Below are 15,006 nucleotides of genomic sequence, written 5' to 3' on the forward strand. Positions count from 1 at the left end.
TTACTTCAATTCATTAGGCAGGAGAGAACTAAATGGCTTGTTGTAATTGAACAAGTGCTATTAATGTCTAGGAAAAAAAAAAAAAAAAGAGAAAGAGGATTTACAACCTACTTAACAAAACATAAGTAAGCAGGAGAATATTCCTTAGCCTAAAATTATGATAGTCCATGATAAGGTTGCTATATTTCTTTGGGTATAGAATGTGCCTAGAAGCAATACAAAGTCTGAAACAATAAACAAATAATTTGAAATTTCAAGGCTACTACTGCAAGTGCTTTGCAAAATCAACACTCAAATATAAAACGCAGAGCTGAGCAAACCCAATACACAGCAGCAAGAGCCAGACATTCAACTTACAACATGCTAAGTAGGTCACTAGCATGTGTACAAGTTAAACATATCAATTGATACAAGGTTGTGTCTTTTATATATTTGGCATGCTTGGATCTGCAACGGAATATGTTTGATCTTCATTTAAATTTTTTCTGTTAAACTTTTTTATTAGGAAAAAAACCCATGACAGCACTGTTGTTCAGTTTTTAAAGGCATAACAGGAAATTTGTAGCTCCAGTCCTCACTGTAACAATAGCACCCTTGTGTATGCCATCAAAAATGTTATGGGCAAAATGGCTTTCTTTGTGCCAAAGCTATTTCTGTTGCAATTCCAGTGATTTTATACCACATCTTTAATAACTGTAAATCAATAAATAGTGAAAATGTTGGAAACCTTTTTTATAACCTTCCATCACATTTTGTCTTTTCCTTCTCTGACTTAATAAATATAATCTTCCTGTTCTGACGGCTGTAAATAGAACACAGTCGCAGAATTATTATGAAACAGTCAACCAACTAAATAATTAGCTGAAAATTATGCTGTAATCCCCCTGTAATCACCCTGCTTTCCCTATTTTAATTTTAGAATCCTCTTAATATCTTTAGCATATAGCTGAGTGTATGAATGCGCTTTTAGTGTGCATTTTTATATCTAAATGTACATTCTTCATTCAAAACTAGCAAGTATGGTTTGGTGACAGCTCTGTTAGCTGCTATAATAATATGAAGAAGAGTGACTGTAGTGTCACGTATACTTTGAAATAAGCTGACTCAGAAGCTCACAGTTTCTTCGAAAAACACAGAACTGTTGTTAGTTGTTTCTAGCTGGTCATTTTACTTTGAAGGTAGTATTTTTAATTAATGTTAATAATCTTCTTGAAATAAACACTAAAGAAAGCAAATTTTTTTGTATATTAACTTGTTGGGCTATCAACTTTCAGATTCAGATTTAGGCCACTTTTTTAACGGAAACTAAAATAAATGTGTTGGTGTCAAGTATCCTGAAGTTTTAGAATTTTCTAAGACTGCTGTTCAGCTACTGGACTAGTCTCTTTCAAACAGAAAATTGCAATAGTCCTTTAGAATAGATATGAATGTAGATAACTGGAAGTTATAAATTTTCAGAGTGTGTTGACCTACATTTTTAATTACTTTCAATCCATCAAAACAAAAAAGCCCTCTTAAAAATGAGTAACACTAGCTCATTATTTATGAAGAGACCATGAAAACAGACATAAAAGCATAAATTACATTAATTTTGTTTTTGCTTTATGTGAATATAATTCTACTTAGCGGTATTTATTTTCTATTTAAATACTGTGAAAATGTGTGGAAAGGACTACCCAAATTGGGAAATGTACTTGTTCTTTTCCCAATTTGGTAATACATGAGGCATTTAATGAAGTGAGACTTGGTTGCTTAGTGTGGATGAGTCTTGTGATTGCACTGACCATTAGGCAGCCATCAGTACAGAGACCAAGTCACTACAGGGAGGGCTCACTCCCACCAGAGATTGGTGCCTAAGCAGGGGAACAAGCAACAGGAGCAACAGACACACCTACAAAATAAAGATCCTTTTTGTCATGCAGGTTTGCCATTTTTATTCAGGGTGTCCTGAGCACTGGAAAAGAAGCTGAAAGGGGAATCCAGATACAACGAACAAAATTTTAAATATTTTCTTTAAATCCTAGTGCAGTTTCTGTGTTCTGTGAAGTCTCTGCTTATACAGATATATGCTGCCAAGAGGCTCAGTTTTCTGGGAAGTTTGTTTAAGCTAAGACAAAGGTGATACACCTATTGTGAATTACAGTTCTCAGGAAAGAAGTTGCCTTCTAGTTCATAGCAGTGACTTTTTAATTATGTTTCGAAAAGTCACGGGATTATCAAGGTTTGAAGCAAACTTCAAGATTATTTAGTCCAGCCATCAACTCAGCACCACCATAATCACCCCTAAACCCAATCCCCAAGTGCCACATCCAGAAGTCCACCCACTGAAAATAGCTGCAGTAATTCCTCCACTGTTCTGTGCCATGTGAATGGTGTAGATTTTCTAAAGGCATAAAATAGGATGTGATAAAGACAGATTAAGCACATCATTGGCTTTTTTTTATTGGTTAGCTTTTGGGTTTCTTTTTAACCTACCTTGCAATTTCAGAATTCTCATCTACTTGATACTTTAAACAGTGAAAAAAACCCAGCACGCATAGTTGTTGTGGATTTCACTGTCTATATTTAATTTATAAATGATAACATATTTTGTATTTTGCTGATTGTTAGCTCCTGTGGTGAAGCCAAAAACATTGTTACAGGGCCGATCTGGTTTTAAGAAGAATACAGAAATATACTCACTAATCTTTGCTTGAGGGATAGCCCCAACTTGCTTTAAACAGTAATTAAAACTCACCATTTTAGAAAACATTTGAATTGAATAGCCAAAATGTGCTTTTTTAGATGTTGTTCCAAGTTCTGAGGATGATGTTTTATCCATTAAGATACTGACAACCTTACAGAGTTTCATCTTACACGTTGCAGCTGAAATTACTGGCAATACATAGTGACTATTGTTTTTGCTGAAAGGCTTTAAAGGGTCTGCAAAGTGCTGTTACTTTGAAAGTGTTAAGGAAGAGACAAAACACCCAAAGCAATGTTTACATTGTAGCAAAGAAGTACACTAAATGCATAGATTTGTTTTTATAAGCCCTAAGCAGTTGTTGATTTGCTTTTTCTAGTGGCCACTATTGCTAGCAGTATGCACATGTGGTTTGTAAAATGCCAGTTCACCTGTTCAGTCCAAATCTACTGAAGAACTAGACTTTTTTTCAGTTCAAAGAAATTACTAAAGCACTGAAAAACATGAAGAAAACCCCAAATCTGTACATTTTAGTGATATTTCTCAGTGGCTTAAAGCAAAAATCTGAGGAAGTGGCAGAGGGAAAAGAACAGAATGATGCTGTTGCATACTTTTTTTTTTCCTCTGGTAACTGAAGGTTAAATGAGTAGCAAGCAGAATGCCTTAAACAAGATTGGTATATTGATTAAAACGCTGATTTAACAGCTCGCTTTCTCCCTTTGGAAACCTGGAAAAGATAAGCCAGCTGCTGTCTAAGAGTGCTGAGTGTCCACTGAGAGTACACTATCTATCATCACAATATGGTGATGAGAGGTGTTTTATGTTTGTGTTAATTTCCCCCACTAAATCAGTAATTATTACAATCCTGTCCCTGCTGTTTACCCTGCAGCTGTTTTTCCATTTGTCGAGAGAGCGGGTGTTCTCAGAGGACCGCACACGCTTCTATGGTGCAGAAATTGTCTCTGCCCTGGACTATCTGCATTCTGGGAAGATTGTGTACCGTGATCTCAAGGTAAAAAAAGAAAGAAAAAAAAGTAATCAAATTTTTGTTTTTGCAGAGACTATGGGGACAAACACAAAGTAATTATAAAGTTGCACTATTCAGAGTTAATGGGGAAAAAAAAATCTGTGTTCAGTTTTAAGTTCTGTGTGTGCTAGAGGAAGTCATTTGATATAGTAATCTCTAGATGGGTACGTTCCCTGACTTTACCTTGATTAAAAAATGAAACAGGATACCATAGTAGCAACACTTGGAGGAGATTTAAACTTCTGATCCTCATCCTCCCCACTCCCTGCCCTGTTACTCATAACTTAACTTAGATTTCAGCACAAATATCAAATACAATTCTCAAAGTCCCTAAACAAGGGAAGTGGTGAATTGGGACAATGTGACTGCACTCTTTTTATCTCAGCAAAGAGGTGTTTCTGTATGCTTTGGAAACATTTAGAACAATTCAGCATACTTCAACAGAAAAAGAATTTTGGCATTGATTTCAAAAGACAAAAAAATTATTTTGTCTTTTTATATCTTGGGAAGGATTTCTATTAATGGAATGTAGTTTGTCTTAGACTTGCCAGCATATGCAGTTGCCTGGTACTCTGTTGCTCCAGGTACTCTGTGACACATTATAACTATGTTCTATGGAAAAATAACCTCTGTTTTCAACAGGAACATTTTCTAACTTGTGTGGGAGGAACCTCGAAATTCCATGATGAGACAATTTTATTTCTGTGTCAAGCCTTTAATTTCATGTACAGGAAATTGTGCTTTTCTGTTATACGTGCACAGTAATGGAATTCACTCATGCAATCCTTTGTACAGGAACCGAGGAGAAGGAGGCAATGGTAGGCAAGTTCTGCTCAGGGGGGCAAACAGAAAACAAAATTCTGGGTTACCTGCTTGTAGCAGAATCTGTTGTAATAATGTGAAATGCTGTGACATCCTGGGAAAATGGAATTGTCTGGTCAAGGAATGATTGGTGACAGTTTTTAATTTAAATTCTAAATAATAAGGAAAGAGGAGTTCGACATCATTAATCTTCTATTTCTTGTGTTATCTATTCTACATTTTCTTTGTAACACACTTAGACTCAACAGAAAATCTATACCTTTGAATTGTATTTCAGGCTTTATGCAGACTTAGAAAGACAGGGCTATGATTGTTCTATGTTGGTACTTTCACTACATACCTTATAATTTGAAAAAAACCCAAACAATTTTCTCTAGAGAAAAATTTCAATTCTATCTGTATTTCAAGTATGGCTGATGAAAACCTTTTGGGAACGTGATATTAGGCATTATTTTGAATGTTTTCACATTTCAAAGCAAGAATCATATATTTAAAAAGCAATGCAAAGCATGCAGAGGTATATATTCACCATTTAAGAAGTGTCCTTTGCAAGTAGACAAGGAGGAATTTACCTCAGGGGCTTTTTTATCAGGAGCTGCCCTATCCCCAGTTCTGTCTATTATTGAAAAAGTTCTGGAAGATGGGGGTATTTTAAGGATTTATGGATACATACTGTTTCATGACAGTGTAGAAAATAAAAGGTATCTTGATCAGTGGATGTCATGTTAGAGCAAAGGAAACCTATGAGGTCATTGACTGGAGATTTACTATTGTAAGTTGTGTTAAAGCATTAAATAATCATGTAACTTGTATGGCAGTAAACACTGTTAAATGCCGTAATATAGTAAATGCTGTATTTTTTTTTTTTAACTGCACATGAATTACATTCTGTTGCAGGGAATAACTTTTTTCTTACAAAATTGATGTAATGCATCAATCTGTTAAGAAATACTAAGGGAATATTTTTCTCCCCAACACACAGTTAGAAAATCTAATGTTGGATAAAGATGGACACATAAAAATAACAGATTTTGGACTTTGCAAAGAAGGAATCACAGACGCAGCAACTATGAAAACATTCTGTGGTACTCCAGAATACCTGGCACCTGAGGTATGATTTAGAATATTTTCTTATAATACTGTATAAAAAGTTTCTTTTCCATTTAATTTTAGACTGCCAGTCTGCCTGGTTAATACTCTATAGCTGTTATTTGGAATGGAATGTGCTGCTATTCTTTGTGGTGATTGTGTATATATTGATGCTCTGCTTCTTAGTGTTTAAAAGGCCTCTAATGTGCCTTTTCCTTCTCATGTTTGCCTTCCTCTGTTAAAGTTGTTATCTTCCAATGATTTCTTCAAAAATAATCTTCCATCTGTCTGTCACTTGGAACGTATGATCCTGCTTAACTGAGCTGTGTAACTAGCATTTTATATAGCCTCAGTGGAGGCGAGGGGGAATAGGAGGGTACTAAGTTTGATGGGTTTTATCCGAATTCCCTGGTTGCAGGGAGAGGGATTTGAAATTTAGGTATTTCTGCTAAAAGCAGTTGAGTGTATCAACCTCAGAACTGGTTGAGATGGGCACCAAAACTGGCTGTTTCTTAGTATGTAAGCAGAAGTGGCTTACATACTAGGAGTATGCCACCCCATCTTTACCATTAACTGGCGCTCAGAGTGCCAAGCATCACACTCCTCAAGGATTGATAAAAAGATGGACATCAGGACATTGTTCCTCTTGCAGCTCTGGCTTGGCCACTTGCGAGTCTGTTGTAGAAGCTCAACTCATCCAAATGATCTCCAGTATTAGTGCTGACAGCTCTGCCGCTGATGAAAAATGGCAAGGGAAGGACAACCAGGATTGTGTTTTTGTCCTGCCTGGCTTCAGTCAACAGTACTGGTTGTGGTGCTCAGAAATGTCACCCTGCCTCTCCTCAGGGGCTGCCAAATGCAGCTCCAGTATTGATATGAAAGACAGCCTAATTTTTTTACTTAATGATGAGAATTCTGTGGATGCTGAATTAGCCCTGGTTTCCACTCTTGTCAGCATTCAAAATTGTTAATTGACGTAGTCCAACCCTGACACTGAGATAACTTCCTAGTCAACCTAAAGGTCTTTAAAAGGCCCTTCAGTCCTACCATAAGAAAGTTTTAAGGAGTTTTCAGAAGGGTTTCCCACCTCTTGCAACAACTCAGCACTACAATATAGTCTTGTTACTGTATATTGTCTTTGAAGAACAATGTGCCTTAGTTTGAAGGGAGGAGGCACGGATTACACATAGCTCTTTATTCTCTTATTTTCAGCAGTACTGAATCCAGAGTAGCAGCCACAAGCCCTGGAGTCTTGTTTCAACAAGCAATTTTGTTAGCATTTTGTTTTTTATTCTAAACCTTACAATTAAGGAATGTCAAAGGAACAGGTACACATCACCTTCTGGATAGTGCTGCCTGGAAATCAAGATTTTAGGATGGCTAGGTTTGTGGGTTTGAGAGTCTTTCTAAATCTCTTAAAGTCCCTTTCAGTTTCCAATCACGGAGGAAATTGAAACTTCTAATAGTTGGCTGTAAGTCAGTAAGGTAGGTTGAGGTAATGAAACCATTTTGGATCATAGCAAGATCCTTTGATACATTCTTTCTCCAACAGTAAAGGAAACATCAGTATTTTTAGGAGCCACTAACTTTCTTTTCATCTATCTGGTACTATCTTCCTTGATTCTTTCAGCAGTGAAGAGAAATCTGAACAGTCATACTGTCACTCTGAAGGTTTGAGGTACCTAAATAATTTGATTGGCTAAATGTGTTCATTTCAGCTGTTTGGTGAGTCATAAACTACGTGAGCTATGAAGATAAACTCACTGATACCTGGCCTCTTTCACAGAATTGCCTCTGGCAGATTCCAGGGAAGACTTGGGTATGGATTGTTGCTAATCTGTTTGGCAATTTATGACTTCTCCTTTGTGTTTAGTGCAGAGATGCTCAGCAGTCATCTACAGTTAAGAATTCCAGCACTGTTTTTGGCCTGCTTTGAGTCTTTTGTAGCTACTTAGAAGAAGTTGCAAATCTGCCTGTTTGACTTGGTACAGTGGCCACTTGTCTTGTGTGTGCCAGCTCTTACCCCCTCATTGTTTTCTTGTCAGCAGTCTTAAAGACATCCTCTAAGGGTGCAAATATCCATTCAGTTGCTTTTATCTGCTTGTCCTCCTCTCTCTTTTGAAAACATGTTAGCTCTCTTTCATCAAACTTGGCAAGGCATCATTCTGGGTTTTAGACAGTCAGCACAAGTTACTTGATCCAGTTTGCTCTTCTATTCTGTAGAAGCCCCACTTCTCTGCTCTGCTCTCATTTTGGGTATTTTTGGAGACCCACACTGTAAAAATCAGTCTGAAGGAAATTGACTCTTCATTAACCTTGGAAGCAAGGGAACTCATTCCCTATTCCTTCAGAAATGAAGGGTTTTGAGCAAGAAACCTAGACAAGTTACAGATATGGCATAAGAAGAGTCAACACCTTTAGGTGGATAGTCGCTCACCTGAGACAATTGCATCTATTTTTGTCAGGGCAGCTGACTGTTAAAGGGACCATCAAGAGTCTGGGCCCTCCAGTCAATTTGTGCACGTTTCAGAGAATGAATGCTCAAAAATCACTTCTCTTTGCAGTTCGGGCCACAGAAATCATTATCAGGTGCCAAAGATTTACTTGTGACAAACTTCAGAGCATGAGAACCTAATGTTACAACTGGATTTTAATCCTGTTACCACACTGAATTCCTGCCTGTCTATCCCAAGACAAATGGCAGCATATACTTATGTTTTGCCTGGTCATGGTAAGTTTAAAGGCCTTTCAGCCTTTCTTTAGAAGCAAGATATTCATTCTCCGGTTATGTGGAGGAAACTATTAATTGTCTGTCCTTTTAGTAATACCCTTGCATCCTTTTTTTTCATCTGTGTCAGCTGTGATGGATGCATCCCTTCTGCAGGTTTTTTAGTTCAGTTTCCCATGTACTTTCTGGCTGGTGGTAGAGGACGCTAGAACAGCGTACTGTGTAACACACAGGGGCAGCCTGAGGCTGCTGCCTACCACCCAGGAGGCAGCTGACCAGGAGCATTGCACTGGTGGGAATCTATGCCCAGCCTGAGAATTGACTTCATATTTTATTTTGTATTAATTCTGCATTGTGGTTTTGGTTCCAAACTTGGTTTTCCCAAGGCCTTTTGCACCATTGCTTGGGGCATAGAGTCCTGCTCACTATTTCATCGTTTTACGAAAACTAGGTTACAGATGCTTCCAACAGTAAAATGGGAAGTAGCTAAGACAGATTAAGGTGTATTTCCTCCTTGCATGACATTCTCTCAGGTGAAGGTATCTTTGTGGATTGATACAGAATTATTACCCAAGGCAATTTCAGAATTACTCTTGATCAGTTAATAAGCCTACCTGTTGCTGCATTTCCCTCACAGACATTATACTTCTGAGATCGAAATAGTCCTTCTGACCCTCTGTTGAAAAGCTCTTTCACCTCACATTTGATAGGGCCTGACCTCTCATATTGGGCCTGACACTGGCTGTGTAGGTGCTTAGCAGATCCAGAAAAATGCCCTTGTCCATGCAGAGATCAAATGGACAGTGGGCCACAGGAAAAAACTGTAATGAACTTGCCAGGTTAGAATCAATTTTCATCTGTGGAGATAGAATTCTGGACCACCACTGCTTTATCATTTGTGGAACCCATATGGAAATTTATGTGCACCTTCACCACACGCTGAGTTGTTCAGGGTGCTCAGGGCTTTTGGCTAAGTGGTCCATAGGTGCATTCCCTTTCTATTCTGCTCTCCTAGTCCTTCCCTGTTATCCAACACCAGTTTTCTATGGTCTAAAGAAAATTAAAACAGCATTGGCTGTGTTTGTCTTGCATCACTATGTGCCAAGCATAAAAGACAGTAGGGTACAAACTCATCCTGTAGGAAGAAAATAGTTGCCACTGCCAAATAGCAGGGATTATATTTGTTGACAGTACAGATGTGCATTTGTCACACTTACTGAAGAGTGAGCAAGTAACTTTTTGTTTGTGAAATTATATAGTTTTTTGAGAATAATTTGGTTGTGTGATAAATAGTGGAATTACTCTTATCATCTGCAGTAGAACTAACACAAGCCTAATTTTTTTTGTGTGTGTTTAAGTGTAGTGGTACTTAATATTTCCCTCTGCTGTAAGAATCTGTGGTATTCCCCATTTAAAAGGTATAAAATATGCTATGATTTCTCACTTAGTAGTTTTTCAGGATGAAGAGACTATTTCTTAGAAGTCTGTTTCCGTTGTTATTCTTCAAAGCAAGCTGTCACATTAGGGCTCATTGTGGTGTCAGAAACTATTCATATATCCAATGAGAAAAAGATGAATTGTTATCCCATTTTGTTATCCCATTTAGGTAACAGAGATGTATGGTGTTTTTTTGTTTTTTTTTTTTTGTTTTTTTTTTTTTTTTTGTTTTGTTTTTTTGTTTTTTTTTGTTTTTTTTTTTTTGTTTTTTTTTTTTTCTCTCTCCAAAAAATGCTTCTCTTGCAGTTTTGGAGAGGCAAAGGCAGGACAGGACCACATGTCTTTTACAGGCAGTATCACATGCTTAAAAAAGAAAGAATAAAACTGAGAAAGTACTAGTAAATACACCTGTGAGTCTTTTAAAAGCATTTTGGATTTTGATAGTTTTCAGTTGACTGTAAAGGTGCTAGTAAAGATACAGATTGGTGCAGACTTTCTTTAATAGAACATTCAGGAAATGAAGCTACTTGGGCAGAGAAATAAAAGTTTTTTGGGTTCTGATAATTTATGAGGATGTTTTCTTAGATGAGATTACAGTTTCTGGATCTCTGTATTTCTGTTCAAGTTCTTAGGACTAAGCGCACAGTCTTTGTTATAGGAGAGCAGTCAAATATGGTACTAAGTTTTGGTGTCATGGGAGAGACAAGCTTTAAATACCAGAAATTACTTTTGAAATTTTAAATCTTTTTAATAACAGGAGAGAAGTTGTTTTGACTCTGAACAAGTCTGTAAGGGACTTTATTGGTGTCATTCAAATGACTCTTTAAAAGATGTAGATGATCAATGGTGTGTAGGTCTGTTCTAATAACAGGGAAAATGGTAGGATATTGTTACGTTTTGTTAGTATAAAAGTGCAGATTAGGTGGATGAATATGTACAAAATTGTTCATATGTACAGATTAGAGGGATGCATTCCTATAAGAACAGATGCATTTTTTTTAAAAAAGCAAACTATTTCAATACAGTTTATGCAGTTACAATCACTCAAAGGTATGTGACAATGAAAAAGACCGGAGCAGATTCATAGCCTTTACCCCTAGACAGGAGAAGATGTGCATGTCCTGTAACTTATTTTAAAATAAGACCAGTGAAAACTAAGGAAATAGTAAGATCATTTATACAATGCTTGTTTGGCCAGTATTTTTTAGTGATCTTTATTTTAAAAAAGAGAGTGAGAGAGATCATGTGTAATCAATTATTTCCCCGAGTTTTATCTCAAAGGAGTGAAGGATAGAACTCTTTTATCAAGAAGCAACTGCTGTCTCTCCTCACACTTCACGTAATTTCTTACTTACAGCTGTTCTTTTTGGGAAGGATATGGCTTTGATATAATCTAGAACCTGGCCATCAAAGTTCAGTGGCTGAATTTCAGCAAGGGAAAGCAGGCATGCTTACAGCAAGAAAACCCACACTTTTCCCATGTTTTCAGGAATTGAAGTGAATTTTCTAAGAGCGTTGTGGTATATACAGATTACAAAAAGCTGACAATAGAGTCAGAAAAAGCATTTTGTCACTTGTGCAGCTGTACATTTATTTTGTTCTTTTAACACCTGCTTGGATTGGATCAGGATATTTGCCAAAGGCAGTGTGGTAATTTTTTGGAGTGAGAATATGATGATCACATAACTTGTCTGATATGAGTTGAAACTAAGTGCTATGTGTGTAGGCAGAGAGGGAACTACTCAAATGCACTGAGGCTAACACGAGTGGATGTTTCCAGTTTTTGCAGACATCATGACAAAGCATTGTTTTTAACAGGGATTTTAATGCAGATAGAAGTTGCAATGCCAGTGTTAAAGAAGAGCTCCCTAAAGTGTGGGGAAAAGGAGGAAGGCACTTGTTTGCAAACAACTTGATGAAAGCAGTTAACATTGCAGGTAAACTGAGGTGGGCCGGTTGAGAGAGATCAGCTTAGGTGAGGATGTTAAAAGTTCAGCTCGCTGTACTACAGAGAAAATGAAATTGCATGGGTAGGACAGCTGAAGCCTTTTACCCCCTCTTTCCCCTTCCCCCCCTTTTTCCCTTTTTCTCCCTCTTCCTGTTTTTTCCCTTTTCTTACAGGGTAGAGAAAAGAATTTGAGTAAACTGAAGGAAGATAGCAAGGGAAGCTAATAGGAGGGAAAGGAAATGAATGAAATGAATGGAATGGTGTCACAGGTAGACTGGTAGATCAGAAAACAGATTAGAGATTAGAAGATTTTTCTTATGGGGAAAAATGTGATTTTGGGCAGGAAAGAGAGTTTGGACTAAAGACAATTATGTTATTTTGTTAATCTTTTCTAAGTAGAAAAATCTAAGAAGATGTGTTGCAGAGAGACACAAATGGCAGGAGAAATTAATGAGCAACTTAAAACTGAAGAGAAGCTTGCTGAAGAGTTGTTTGGTTAGGAATATAGAGGAATTGAAGGACAGAATAATTTTTGTCATGACTTACGCAATTTCCTTTTAATGTCCTTTTCTGTTAAATTTCATTTGCATTTGAAGGTAATTGAGGCATCAAAGTAATGTGCTTTTTGAAATTCTATGCAACTTTTATATAAATAATAGGTGTGTGCCATTATTTTCCACCTCTAGAACTACTGGATGGAAAAGGGAATTTGTGGAAATGGCATAAATTAAGAGAAGGCTGCTGTTAAGATGTTGCAACATGGATATGCATTCACAAGTTTTTAAGACCAGTATGAACTTCTAGGACTTGGAAAAAAAGAGATTGAGGAAAAGAAACTGTATGTTGAGCTCAGAGTTCCGTTGTGCTCTAGAGGGCAAGTTCTCACTCACATTTTGTTACCTCTGGTGAGCACTAATGGAAGATTGGTTGTTCGGGTTTATCTGGGGGAAGGGACTGTTCTTGGTTTTATTGTGCTTCTTCTCATTTTATTCACTTCTGTTAATTCTTTCTTTAGAGAAAGGATAATGAGACACTCTACCAAACTGTCTGCATCAGTAAAAACATACTGGTATTCTGGTTCATATGGTTTTGCTAAAGACCCGATAGGCCTGTAAGTGGTGCTACTCTAAAAAGATGGGAAGAATTTTCTGTATGAAATTCTCATGAAGTTAGGTTAATGTATTTTTGGAAGATTGGAGGTAATTTTGTTTCTCCGGCTTTAGTCTTGTTTTGTTCTTTTCCTGTGAAAACTGTATTAAGAAGTACATTTCTAAGCAGAAATGCTATGCTGTAGCATAATAGAGTCCTGGAAACAGATACCTCCATCATTCAGCTTTAGTGCCATGATGGTATTTTCCAATTACTTTTCACCTAAAGCTAGAAGCAGTATCTGCTGCACAGTTAAGGAATTGCATTGTGTTTCTATGCATTTCTGTCCTTGGCTTAGTGTCCTTGCTTCTCCAAGCATTTTCTATGAGATTTCTTACACCGTTGTAAATATGAGAGTCCTTTATCCTTGTCCTTGTGGTAGCTTGGAGAGAAGACACAGGCTGTGACTGTCCAGAAGTAGGCTGCTTGTAGCATCTTATCCTGTGCCTCAGGCAACATTGTGCAGACAGACTCAGTCAAGAGGGATGTGTGAACTCGTGTGGATATATTTCTGGGTTTTGTTCCTCCCTTTCAATATAATCTTTTTAGTGCTGAGCTAATTATGTAGTCTCAGTTTTACTGTTGAGTTAGAGTACCTGATCAACTTTCCAACTGTAAAACAGTTTGAAAATCAAATGTAGCTTACATGCAAGACCCAACAAAATTAGAAGTGTTAAGTACGTTTTGGCAGTTCACTTTTATTATGCCCAGTCCTCAAATGTACCAGCAGACAATCATCTGAATGTTAGTTATTTTTCACATGCTTATGTGATCACACAAAAAGTACATGCTAAAAAGAAGCAGATGGTGACAGATGGGGAAGGTTGAATAAGGTGGTTTTGGAAACCTAGAAAAATGCACTTCTGTAATAGTGTAAAAATAAAAATTCTTTGATCGCCAAGTTAGAATGAACAAAATAGAATGCCCCCCCCCCCCCAAAAAAAACCCGACCCAATCCAAAACTTTACTGATAAAAAGAAATGGAACCTATGAGTGTTCAATATATAGTTAGCAAAGTATGTAGTATAGTGTTGTTTTGTCCAAGGATAGAACATTAATTTTTATCAGCCAGAGACTTAGGAAGGTGGTAGTTGTATTCTTTCTTTCTTTTAAAATGATGAATTCAAATCAGTTGTGTTCCATGCTCAAAGAATGCTGTCAAAAAGGTCATTCTTTATAGTAATACATTGGTGGTGTTGCAGGTTATGATAATATTTTTCTTCTGATGTTGCAAAAAGCTTTTAACCCTCTTATTGTAATGGTAAATAAATTACATGTGTAATGAAGATATCTGTAGGACTAGAGCTAATCTGTAGCGGCAGCATTACTTCTTTGTCATATAAGCAAATGTAAAGCTAATTAAGTAGAGAAGGTATAATCAACAACAAAAAAAACCCTCTTTTGTGTAAACCCCATCTAAGGACCTACCCTACTATGAGAGTGGAAGATTTGCTTGTTCATTTGCATTAATTTAATGAAGTCTCAAAATTCATATCTACTGAGTTATGTAAACCACAAACATTAAAATTCCTTTAAAAATTTCAATGATGAGATATATTTTATTCCATAAAATAATGAAGTATCTAGCCTGATTAATATTAATTCCCAAGTCTTCTACCAACACTGATGCCATAATTATTTTTTCATTTGGTATTTGAGTGGGTGTTTATCTTAACCTACAGTGTGAGGCGTTACTGTTTCCTGGTGAGGCAGAATGCTTTGCTTAAAAACCAAAAAGCCTCAACTTCTGATAACCTGTTCTCATTTTCTTGAAAGTATAGTTAGTTTGCTTGGTACCTGAACAGTGTAGTTATGCTGTTGTGTTTTGCTTAACTGATTTTTCTTTTGGCTTCAAAAGGATTGATGAAATTTATTTTCTCTCTGTTTACCTAGATGCTTCATGCATAATCTGATTCTTTGCAGAGGCACAATAGAATTTATTTTACCTGTGGAAGAGTGGTTTAGTGTTGGCTTGTGCTCTTGAACAGCTGTCTGTTGTATATTTGGCAACATTTTGTTTCTGGGTGAGGACCAGTGGAGGGGGGTGAGGAGGAAAACATCTATGCCTGAAAATAGTTTCCCATCTGATTTATGGGAGATTCACAATATGGAATTTTCTCTTT

At 36.9% G+C, this 15,006-nt stretch overlaps 1 protein-coding gene across 5 annotated transcripts in view; it reads left to right on the plus strand.

Moving 5' to 3' along the window:
• Nucleotides 1-15,006, plus strand: part of AKT3 (AKT serine/threonine kinase 3) — a 154,225-nt gene that overhangs the window by 109,234 nt on the left and 29,985 nt on the right. For all 5 annotated transcript variants that reach the window (XR_004238882.1, XM_032102669.1, XM_032102668.1 and 2 more), the window contains 2 exons: nt 3,573-3,695; nt 5,515-5,643. Coding sequence is in view for 4 of the 5 variants with exons in the window: in XM_032102669.1 (XP_031958560.1) it covers nt 3,573-3,695; nt 5,515-5,643 (252 nt within the window). In the remaining variant the exon portion in view is untranslated. The remainder of the gene's footprint in view (nt 1-3,572; nt 3,696-5,514; nt 5,644-15,006) is intronic.

Source organism: Corvus moneduloides, chromosome 3, assembly GCF_009650955.1.
Source record: "Corvus moneduloides isolate bCorMon1 chromosome 3, bCorMon1.pri, whole genome shotgun sequence".
NCBI classification, from domain to species: Eukaryota; Metazoa; Chordata; class Aves; order Passeriformes; family Corvidae; genus Corvus; species Corvus moneduloides.